At 36.7% G+C, this 12747-nt stretch overlaps 1 protein-coding gene across 1 annotated transcript in view; it reads left to right on the top strand.

The window, feature by feature from the left end:
• The window catches only part of USH2A (usherin), a 777251-nt gene that overhangs the window by 559113 nt on the left and 205391 nt on the right, over positions 1–12747 (top strand). The window contains exon 49 of the mRNA XM_022579226.3: positions 3644–3865. Within this exon, the coding sequence (XP_022434934.3) occupies positions 3644–3865 (222 nt within the window). The remainder of the gene's footprint in view (positions 1–3643; positions 3866–12747) is intronic.

The raw sequence follows: 12747 nt of genomic DNA, 5'->3' as shown, positions 1-12747 counted from the left end.
TTTGATTATACACCCGAGGTTTTATTTCTGAGCTCTCTGTTCTATTCCATTGGTCTATATGTCTGTCTTCGTACTAGGATCACACTGTTTTGATTCCTGTAGCTTTATAATAAGTTTTTCTTTTTTTAACCTCTTTATTGGAGTATAATTTCTTTACAATGGTGTGTTAGTTCCTGCTTTATAACAAAGTGAATCAGCTATACATATACCTATATCCCCATATCTCCCCCCTCTTGCATCTCCCTCCCACCCTCCCTATCCCACCCCTCTAGGTGGTCACAAAGTACTGAGCTGATCTCCCTGTGCTATGCAGCTGCTTCCCACTAGCTATCTATTTTACATTTGGTAGTATATATAAGTCCATATAATCAGTTTTGAAATCAGGAAGTGTGAGACCTCCAACTTTGTTCTTTTTTGAGATTGTTTTGCTAGTTGAGGTACCTGGAGATTCCATTTGAATACTAGGATGGATTTTTCTGTTTCTGCAAGAAGTATTGTTGGGATTTTGATAGCAATTGCATTGAATCTCTATGAGGCAGGAGACAGATGGGCCCCAGGCTGAACAGTTTCTCCCCTGTGGACAGAAACTCCATAATAGCAGAAACTCCATAAAAGCAGGATGGAGAAGTCTGGGCCCCACCCAGAAAAGATATAAAAGACCACATATTCCTCATTCTTGAAGTAAAGGAGACCTCCCCAACTACACATGTGCAGAAAGGCTCCTTGGAGGTCAAAAGAAGGGGGAGCCACCCCATAGTAAGTGATGTCAATCAACTACCCATAAGCCTCTTCACTAGAATCCATCTTGGCTAGGAGATGCTCACGCACACGTGAGAGGACCCCGAGATAAACCATATATGGACTCAGAACCAGGCAAAGCAAGATGAGTGGCCAAAGGAAGCCTGGAAGAAATGCCCCATAAAAGTGATTCCAACTACCACGAGGGTGAGACTCTCTCTCTCTCTCTCTGAGCCCTCCCATGTGTCTATCCACACATACTGTACTCTTTTTCCTCCTAATAAAGCCTTTACTTGCTTCACTACTTTCCGTCTCTATGTGGAAATTCATTTCGACCTCGTCACTGGCCACTGGTCTAGTGGCTAGGATTCAGTGCTCTCACTGCTGTTGACCAACCTCAGTCTCTGGCCAGGAACTGAAATCCTGCTTCAAGCTGCTGAGTAGTATTGACATCTTAACAATATTAAGTCTTCTAATCCTTGAATATGGAATGCTCTTCTATTTATTTGACTCTAATTTCTTTCAGCAGTTTGTAGTTTTCACTGTACATTTTCTTCACCTCCTTGATTAAGTTTATTCCTAAGTATTTTTACACTATTGTAAATGGAGTTGTTTTTTAAATTTCCTTTTCTGATTTTTCATTTTTGTTTTTTATAGTATATGAAAACACAAGTGATTTTTGTATGTTGATTTTGTATCCTGCAACTCTGCTGAATTCTCTTATTAGTTCAAATGGGGCTTTGGGCGTGGAATCTTTAGGGTTTTATACACATGAAGTTATATTGTCTGTGAACAGAGATAATTTTACTACTTCCTTTCCAATATGGATGCCTTTTATTTCTTTTTCTTGCCAAATTTCTCTGGTTATACTTTCAATATTATGTTGAGTAGAAGTGGTTAAAGTCAGCATCCTTGTCTTCTTCCTGATCTTAGAAAAAGAGCTTTCTTGAGTATAACATTGAGTATAATGTTAGTTGTGGGTTTTTCTCATCTGCTCTTTATTATGTTGAGGTATTTTCTTCTACTTCCAGTTTGTTAAATGTTTTTATAATAGAAAAGTGTTGAATTTTGTCAAATGCTTTCTCTGCACCGGTTGAGACAACCATGTGTTTTCCTTCATTCATTCTGTTAATGTGGTGTATTACATTGATTGATTTTTGTATGTTGAATTATCCTTGCATTCCAGGAATAAATCCCACTTGGTTATGTTTCCCACTTGGTATCATTTTAATGTGCTAATGAATTGAATTCAGTTTGTTAGTATTTTGTTGAGAATTTTTGCATCAGTATTTATAAGAGATATTGGTCTGTTGTTTGCTTTCCTTGATGTGTCTGGTTTTGTTATCAGGCTCATATATTTGTTATTCTGGCCTCATATATTGATTTAAGAAGTATTTCTTCCTCTTCAGTTTTTTCAAAGAATTTGAGGAGGATTGATGTTAACTTTTCTTTAAATGTTTGGTAGAATTCACCAGTGAAGCCGTCTGGTCCAGGACTTTTCTTTGCTAGGAGGTTTTGATTAGTGATTCAATTCTGTTACTAGTCATAGGTCTATTCAGATTTCCTATGTCTTCATGATTTAGTCTTGGTAGGTTATAGTAATTTGTCCATTTCACCTAGTGGGATGGGTTTTTGACCAATGAATTTTGGATAAGAAAGACCTCAGGGATAACTGCTAAGAGTTCTTGCCCTACTTTTTTACTCTTTCTATATCTATCTATAGTTAAATATTGTCCCATATTTTAAATATCATTTTGGTTAGCAGTTCATCTGGCTTTTACTAACCAAGTTTTGGCATATCCTGTCTTCACAAGAGGATGAGCTAATTGACAGAGGTCAGGGAGTCCAGGACTATAAATCACTGAGGCAATCCTAAATTCTTCAGGGAACTTGTGCCTTTTCCTAAGAAGGTTTGGCAAGTCATTAACTAGATTATGTAAATCTTATCTGGACAGTGGTTTAAAGCTATAAAACTTGCCAGGTTGGCCATCATATTCACATACCTCATAAGATTTAATGAAGGGATAGTGTCCAGGGAGAAAGATATGTTTAAGAAGGGGCAGTGGAGGAAATAGAAGAGGGTCTCTGGAAGGTGTAAGAAGAAGAAGAGTAGTAAGGCAATGGGAGGAGGAGGTCAAGGTTCCAGGGGCAAGGAAGGCGTTGGTCATGAGATAGACAGGAAAGATGAAGTTTGATTTTTACATCTTCCAAGTTCTTATTAGTCCTTTCTAAAATATCCTTAATAAAAGCAATTAAAATTTTTTTTGTCTTTTAGAAGCCACTTCATACAAAAAAAAAATGACTACTGATATTTAGAATATTTGAACCCTTTGATCCCAAGGCACTAGGCAAAAATTATTCTATTCTTGTCTCAAGTTTCTCAGAATATCATATAAAGGGGAAATGTGGGTGGAACTACATCAGTGAAATGCAGTGTCTGCCATAGCTCAGCAAAATACTAGTATGCAGATATGAATACAGTATTTTTACCTCCTTTCATTTAATTAAACTTTCCATTGGAAATCTTTCGTTTGGTTAAATAAATGTAGTTTGGTTAAAGAAATTATAATCAAAAGCGATACAGATTTATCAAGAATTGATTTCTGAGTCCATGCCACTTTCCAAAAATATACATATACATATATATATATACTAAATAGATAGAAAAGTAATTGTAGACAAACTTTTTTTGTTGCCTCTAAGTTGGCATAGACCCATGTTTATACACGTGTTTATACAACTTCAATGCAAACATTTTGAAGTGGTATTGAGATTTTGCAACTCCAGTATGACGATACCCTGTCAACCAGTTGGCATCTGCAAGATCATTGTGATAAAATTTAGTCGTGAGTCAAAGCATATTTTTTTAACTCATGCAGTGATGGTTATTGTGCTAAATTGACAGGTGAAGTATGCTGTCCAGATGAACAGCACAATCGGGTTTCCACTGGCCTCGGTGACTCCTGCTGTGGCAGACTGCCATACTCCACCTCCGGAAACCAGATTTGCTGTGCTGGGAGGCTCCATGATGGCCATGGCCAGCAGTGCTGTGGTGGACAGATTGTGAGCAAAGATTTCGAGTGCTGCGGGGGAGAGGAACAGGGTGTGGTGTACAGTCGCCTTCCAGGTAAGGGAGCCTCATCTACCTTTCAGTAGAGGGAGAATCTCAGAAACAGAGAGGTTGAGAAATTTGCCCTAGATATAAAACACATAAGTAATGAAAGCTCACGTTAATTACATCTAATGTGGCAAATAGCTACACATTGTCTAACAAAGAAAAATGTAACCTCACGTTTTTTATGTGCATGTGATGCGTTTCATAAAAGCAGACCAAAACTCTTTCTTCTTGAAAAGTGTCATGTCCACCAAAAAAAAGCAAACAAACAAACACATGAATGCATTGGTTCTGGACCAAGAGAATAATTCATAGCAATACTGAGAGTATACAAATTATTATTGATGATGTTGTGCCATAATTCTTTTACTCCTTTATTTTTCTATAGCTATTAAATTGGCATTAATAGCAATCATTATCATTAAATGATACTATCTAGGAGGTACTATGCCCAATGTTTTATACATTATTCCCTCAATCTGTACAAAATAGGTACTATTATTATTCACATATTTAAAATGAGGAAGCTGAGGCACAGAGATTAGATACATGCTCAAGATCACACAGTCAGATCTAGATTTGGGGGTGCCAAAATTTATAAAATTTGGGAGATGCTTTTTAAGAAAATAAAAGCAAATGATGAAGACAAGATAAAATATAAATATTTGTTTATAAGGGGAAAAGAAATGACAAGAATTATACATGTAAAAAGATAAACCTGGCAGATTCCACTAACATAAAAATAGTATATTTGGATTATATAATTTCTGACATCGCTCTGTATTTTTTTCCCTGACATGTTTAACTGACACCCTTGGTCACCTCTTCATACAGCCATGGCTTTGTACTATAATTATCTGTAGAGAGAATAGAAAGATAATTCATTCTTTCCTGTCACATAGTTAATCAAAAAATTTGTTTAATTATTTAAAGTTTAGAAAAGTGACTTTACACTTCACAACTCATTATTGTAATGTTATGGAAATGTAGGTTATTTTCAAATTTGGAGAAATATCTACAAAGGGTTTTTTAAGATTTTAGGGCATTTTAAGTTTTCTTTTCTTAAGGTGATTTGCAGTGAGTTGTCTTAAATATTTGTTGAATTGACAGCATCGTTACCAGTTTCCATGGATATCCTTATTGTATGACTGAATTTAAGTTGTATTTTATCATAGATGCCACTATTTTATCTACAAATCAGTAAGAAGTTTAGATTTTTCCAATATGAGTTACTTCTTTTCATAATTTATCAAAGTAATCATATTGCTTATGCATTTCTTCAATCCTAGATCCATCATTTTCTTTTAATAGTTTCCTACTTTGAGTATGATTTGAAATTTATTTTGTCACAATTCTCTTCTTGATGTCAGAATATTTCAGTTGATTTCATTTTTCATTTTTACAGCTTTTATTTCATATTATATTAATTTTTCTATCTGATCTTTTTCTTTAAACGTTCCCTTTATATGCATACAAATTAAGAGCCTGTAATTTCTCACATTCCTTATCTTTCCAAATTGCAGTGAAAATGACATATTTAAGGCTTAACAACTTTTTTATGAAAGTAGCTGAAATCATATAAATTTAGCTACTGAACCCAAACTAAATATTCCCCAGACTCAACCTCCCCTTAGTTTGAGTCCATAAATGTCCATGGTTACCCTAATCTCAATCAATATGAGGACATGTATGACAGAGGACAAGTTAAAAGGGCAAGAGATAGTGGCCATAACAAATTGTAGTTAAATATTATACATTCACAAATTTTATAAAAATATATCTATGCTTGCCTTGGAAGGGGCTCATGCAAGCAAAGGGCCTTGAAGATCAATTTTCCTGAACTTCAAGATAAACCTACCCCTGCAACTAGTATGCATTGGAATTCCAGTCCCTCCAAGTTAAGATTTCAGGACATCATAATATCTTTTTTTTTTCATCATAATATCTTGATGGAGATGAACTATGAACTCTCTGCTTTCTTTAATCTCTTCTCTTTTTAAAAACCATCAGAGTTATCCATAATACAAGTAACAATTATTTAAATTATTATAGTGTTATTGTTAAATACCATGTTCTTGTACACATTCTCTTCTGTGTAAAATTCTGATGGGGAATTCCCTGGATGTCCAGTGGTTAGGACTTCATGCTTTCACTGCCGAGGGCGCGGGTTCAATCCCTGTTCAGGGAACTAAGATCCCGCAAGACACACAGCGTGGCCAAAAATAAAATAAAGTAAGTTCTGATGAGAACCATTAAGAAGAGCACTTCAATAATGAAACTAAATAATCAAAACATATTAAAAGTATCAATCCTGGGTGTACCAGAATCTTGTGCCTTAATAAGGACACTAGACTCTCAGTATTTTGATAGCACTTAAATAAGTAAGAAATGCCAAATTAAGTTATTCGTAACTAAATTTCAATCCTCCCAGTGTGACAAAAATTCATCTCCTTTTTGAGTCAAAAAAAAAACCTGATTTCTAGTTTCTTATTTTATCTTTGTATGACCATCAAGTGTATTTCCAAGGCATTTACTATTCTGTGAAGCTATAAATCACCTCTCTGGATCCACACTGTATCCATCTTATGCCTTTTTTCATCCAACCCAGTAGGACATATTTAAAGGAAGATTTTAATGTATATACTGTCAAAGTGGTTGATAGTCCCATGTCATTATGTTGGTCTCCATCAACTGTCCAGAAAATAGTAAGAGTGGCTAGTTGTCCTATATACCACAGAATTAGATTTCAATTATGACATTTTCATTGACCTAAGGAATTTAAGGATTATCTCCAAGAAATGGCACAGGGCACCTGGATCTGTACTATAAGGTAACAAGAACGTTGAGTTTGCCAGGTAAGACCAAAAAAACAAAAAAAAACAGCAAAAACCAACCTCCCAAGATCTTCTTAAAAAATGAATGATGTATTAAATCATATAATACACAAGTGTCCGGTATAGACACAGAAGTCATTTCAGAAATATCCCCTATGGATTGTAGACGTAAAAGGTTAGCATTCTAAAGATAACTAAAGTCCAGTCAAGAAGTCCAGCTCAGTGTTTCCTGGACACTGCTTATTGGCTAGAAGATGTATACGAGCAGCAGGAGACGTAGGCAACATTCCACGTTCACTATTTGCCAAGATGAGTTCTGGGTGCTTCACACACATTAACGCATTTAAACCTCACCGCAACCCTATGAGGTAGGTACTATTATTATCTCCATTTTACAGATGAGGAAACAGAAGTACAGAAGTTAAAAACTTTTTCCAGATCACACATCTAGTAAGTGGCTGTTTTACTTCAGGTAACACTGTTACTGTAAGTGAACCTCAAAATATATAAAGCCTCAAAGATAATAGAGGTTCATTTCTTTCCCATATAATAGTATTGTGGTGTGAACATATCTTCAGGGTGAGATCTCTTTCCCACAGTCATTCTGGCTGTTGGAAGCTCTGTCATTTTCAACAGGTAGCTTCTTGGGTCACCTGGGAGTTGTCTGCAGTCAGAAGAAGAAAAGAGTATGAAATAACAGGTGTGGGGTTTTTTGTTGTTGTTGTTGTTGTTTTTGGCCAGGCTAGAAATAGAAGATAGTTTTATTAACATTTCATTGACTGGAACTCAGCTATCTATCGATACCTAAATACAAGGGAGTCTGGGAGATCTGCCCATGAATTTCTTGCCACTGTGACTAAAGAGTTTCTAACTCCATTCATAGAGTCCATGCTCTTAACCTTCCTGAGCATTCTGATACCTGAACAAGCACTGGATACTCTCCAACCCAAACCATACCAATGTTTATCAAGTCTGATGAACAGGCCCAGTGTAACTACCAAGTTGCCAACATTTTCTGATGACCAGAAAAAAAATGAGACGTTGACTACACACCACAAGTGTGCCCAAGTTAGAAGAAAAGGTGCTGTGTATGTGTGCTAAGCTCTAAGGCAGTGACTTTTAAAGTATGTCTTGGGGATTTCTGAGGGTCTCTAAGACCTCTGGTGGTGTCTGTGACATCAAAACTATTTTCACAATAATACTAAACTATTATACGCCTTTTTCACTGTCATTCTCTCATAAGTATACAGTGGAGTTTTCCAGAGGTTACATGACATGTAATATTGCAACAGATTTTTTTTTAATTGAAGTATAGTTGATGTACAATATTGTATAAGTTACAGGTGTACAATATCACGATTCACAATTTTTACAGGTTGTATTCCATTTATAGTTATTATAAAATATTGGCTATATTACCTGTGCTGTAAAATCTCTCCTTGTAGCTTATTTATTTTATATATAATAGTTTGTACCTCTTAATCCCCTACCCCTACCTCACTCCTCCTCCCTTCCCTTTCCCCACTGGTAACCACTAATTTGTTCTCTATATCTGTGAGTCTGCTTCTTTCTTGTTGTATATTCACAAGTTTGTTGTATTCTTTTAGATTCCACATATAAATGATAACATACAATATTTGTCTTTCTCTGTCTGATTTTTTTAGCTTAGCATAATGCCCTCCAAGTCCATCCGTGTTGCCGCAAATGGCAAAATTTTCGTTCTTTTTTATGGCTGTGTAGTATTCCATTGTGTATCTGTACCACATTTTCTTTATCCATTCATCTGTTGATGGGCATTTAGGTTGCTTCCATGATATTGCAGTAGTTGAATGCAGAAGCAGGTAGGAGAATTCAGTTACTTTTATTAAGCTAGACATTAAAGAGGCTTGCAAAAATATAAACAATATCATTCTTCTCACTAATTTTTCTCAGTTTGGAAATATGTTTATTTTTTCATAAATATTTATGTTAGCATGTTATATATTTATCATTATTTTAAATGAATTAATGACTATCTATTCAAACGTTTCAGTTTTAGGCTCTAACCCAGTAAATATCAACAAATCTTACCCATATAAACAAAAGCTATTTGGGGTCCTCAATTATTTGTGAAAGTATAAAAGGGTCCTGGCACCAAACTTTGAGAACCACTGCTTTAAGGCTTAGTAAGCAGGTCTGCTAGAAATTCATGGCCATTAGTTAGTTATCCTGTACTATGACTAACCAGTTGACTACCTCTTTCTCCTTTAGATGTGTTAGCTAAAAACAGGTCCATTCAAGACAGAACCATGGTCATGGAGTAGTGGAGATGCAAAAGTGCTGCCCCCCCCACCCCAATACTGTAATGAGTCAGAGTTTGAAAACAGCAGTAAGCTGTCTCATTTTAGCATTGTTGCTCATCTGTTGCTTTTTTTAAGTCAATTGCCATATTCCTTCATTCAATAAACATGTACCATGTAGTGACTATATTCGAAATATCATTCTTAGTGCTTTGTGAGTGTAAGAATGGCTAAGATTCCATTTTTATCCTTAAGGACTTGCAATCTAATCAAGGAGAAAAGTGCCTGTAAGGTTAAACACAGGCATAAGAGAGGAATGAATACAAGCATAATCTTAAGACTGAGTGATCACTCCAGCCAAGATGATGAAGAAAGCTAAACCACTGATCGGAACCGCAAACAACGAGTAGGATTTTGAGACACGTGGATGGAAGAAGGACGTTTCAGCTAAAGGGCATGGCTTGAGCTGAAGTGTGAAATTAGCAGCCTGCAAAGCATGTCTAGGTAGGAGTGAGCAGTTGGGTTGATTGGAGGAAGATGCCGTGTGTAAGGAAATAGAGGGAGATAAAGCCGAAAAGCCGAAAGGATTTGAACATTATTTGGTACTCAGGCAAGAGTCAATGCGATGATGAGAGCTGTGATTTAAGGAGATAAATTAGATTTGGGTGGCAGAATGGATGTGAAGGAGAAGGAAAGATAAGTCAGTTAAAACTCTTGCCAAGGGCCTCCCTGGTGGCGCAGTGGTTGAGAGTCCGCCTGCCGATGCAGGGGACACAGGTTCGTGCCCCGGTCCAGGAAGTTCCCACATGCCGCGGAGAGGCTGGGCCCGTGAGCCATGGCCGCTGAGCCTGCGCGTCCGGAGCCTGTGCAAAAAAAAACTCTTACCAAAAGTGCCTGTTCTAAGAAATGGAATAGAGGTCACTGTCCACCAAGACAAAGGCTCTTAATCTTTTGGAGGTGGGACACTCCTGGTAGAATCTTTTGAAAGTTACAAACCCTCACTTCAAATAATAATATGTAGGATACACACAAAAATTTGTTTGCCATTTCATATGCCCTTGAAGTCCGTCCATGGGCCCAAATTTCAGAATCACTGGTGTACTTCAATATGATATACATGCTAGCGAACTGTTTCCTAAGCAAACTGTGCCATTCCTCAATTCCTGTGAATCAAAATTAGCTCCAGAGTTTCCCCTGACCTTCAACAGTTCCACCAACTCTGGTAATCATGGTGGACTGAAAGAATGAGGCTTTTAAAAAGGAAAAAAAAAAAACAATCTCTTTTTAGTCTCTTGACCTCCCTGCAGGTTTCACTGAAAACAGACACGTTCCACATGTCTTTCTCCTCTCTCTGTTGCCGCGCCCTCCTGTCGCCCCTAATGATCGTGACCTTAGTGACCTTCCAGAATATCCATATGGTCCTTTCTTTCCTCGGCCTAGCAATACCGTACCTGCTGCTTGAGGGTTTGGATCTCATAATGTTGTTCCTAAGCCTGGCCTCTCTCCCTGCCTGGCATTGTGGACCTGCCACGACACCGGGCTGGCTCGTAAAACATCTCTTTATGTACTTTATTACTTAAACTCTTTTATTTGCCTGCAGGAGCCCTTTAACAAAATCACATTGAATTGACTTTCTCACACCAAATCAAATCTCCCTGGTCCCAGTTCAGTTGTCTTTGTCAATATGTATTTTATAAATGGAGTGAATTAACAGATGCTGTTGGAACAGAAGTGCTGGAGTAGCGTTTATGTTTTTAGTGCTCTCTCTGGGCAGATGAGTTGGGTAGGAGTGTTACACAGGTACCTCGGGATGAAAGTCATGCTCGTCATTTCAGTGGATATGTATTCTTAACCATTTTCTTTGAACATATTTTAAACCCCTTTATTACTCTTTTTATTCGTACTGTTTGCTTATATGGTTTTATCATTTGTGCCATCAATCTTAGATTGGACCTGATTATACCCCTTCATATTAAAAGATGAAACTTAAAGCCTCTCTATCAGGCAAAGACGACAGGATTTTCTGGTAGCCATGAGGAACTAATCATGACATACCTTTGGAACATATTGCTTTATTTCTATTACCTGTGTTCTCCATGCAACCTTGGATATGAAACACTGGGTTGAAACTGTTCTAGAATAAAGTACTGACTTTCCATGTCCTAGACTCTGACATCAGTCGAATGAATGACTACCCCTGTTACATAAGATGGAATTTGGGGACTTTTGCAGAGAGGAAAATACATCATAGAAATCCATTGTGTAAGATGTGTATTGAAAGATTTCCCAGGAAGATTTCCATATGACATAATGACCTTTTGAAACGTGTAATGTATAAATGCTATAAAATACATTGCAATGATCTGGGGAACATTTTTACCCTACCCTGTCTCAGTTTTGTGGTGGTAGCCATAGAGCCAGCTGCTAGTGAAGACAAGATGCATTTCTTTTCTTTCATGCTCTGCCATCAACTTTGTTTGTCCTGAGAATGACTAATCACAAACCTGTTTTTTTTTTTTTTACATTCTTCTAGGCCTGAAATATAATTCCTTGGCTTAAAATGTGGTCCCCATGGTCAATCCCAGAGTTCCACAATGATTTGTCATATTCTAGACTCTGTTTTTTATGACTGTACTATTTTTAACTCAAAAGCATGATAATTCTTGGATAATTTTTAGAAAAATGGCACACTTGTTTTACAGAATTAACAATTTAGAAATTCATCAGGACTGTATGTTTATAAATGCTCTCCTTTCAGCCATGGACATTAAGTAAGTGTTAGTAACATATTGGAAGTATTCATAATATTATGAGTAAAAAAATGCTTTCCTTCACTCTTTTCTCAGTCTCAATGCGACGAAAGCTATCCATTGGATATATGCACTATTTGGAAAGATAATATAGGCTGTTTGATCTCAGAAATAAATATCTAATAGTTCAGTGCATACTCTACCCCTTTAATAACATCTGCATCTTGTTCAAAGAGAATCTCCACCTTTGTACAAATTTAATGAAGAGCCTCTGGAAGTGTAGATCAATCCATCAATAATACATGACCTGTTTTGTTTTTCCTTGGGCATATTTAAAATTGTGATTTCTGTGTGTCACAGGTCAAAAGTCAAGTGCTCCATGTGATAAATTAGTTAGGGTCAAAAGTTATTGCAATGCAGTTTCAGAAGATTGTCTGTCTCTGAATTTGCAGCTCATTCATGCTGAAGTGATGCACTATGGGAATTACTACCAAGCTCTGCTCGGCAACATCTGCTCTCCCTAAGTGAGTTAGTGCACGTCAGACATCTTTATGTCAGAATATTGCAGTGATGGATGCAGTCTTCAGAAAATGCTGCATAAAAATCTGGTGTGCCGTTCTGGCCATTAAGTGAAATTACTATTTAAATTAATGGCACTGTCACAGTTTATCTGTGCAAAGAATGAACGCTGATTAGGGTATTAAGTAATTAGCAATTTATCACGCTGGAACAAGGTTGATAATAATTAAAGAAGTAATGGTTTACCAAAGAAACTAGAAAGGGAGTCACTTCTTGTTATGTGAGTGAAATCTTGGCTTTAAATTTTAATTCAGTGAAACAAAGATGAAGCTCTTTGTGAAAGAAAGCATCCTTTTTCTCTAGTGTAAAAACAGGTCATTATCAAAATTGTAGTTGACCTGTCAGAAGTCCCTCAGAGCGATCAGGTGACTGATGAGGAGTTTGGAATTAGGTCAATGTCTGCATTTTGATTTTATACTTAAAGCTTGGTGAAACCATAAAGTAACTTGGGA

The sequence above is a fragment of the Delphinapterus leucas genome, chromosome 1, assembly GCF_059928025.1.
Source record: "Delphinapterus leucas isolate spDelLeu-1000000601 "Yukka" chromosome 1, BTC_Dleu_Yukka2, whole genome shotgun sequence".
Classification (NCBI taxonomy): domain Eukaryota; kingdom Metazoa; phylum Chordata; class Mammalia; order Artiodactyla; family Monodontidae; genus Delphinapterus; species Delphinapterus leucas.
This window is presented reverse-complemented; position numbering and strand designations above follow the sequence as displayed.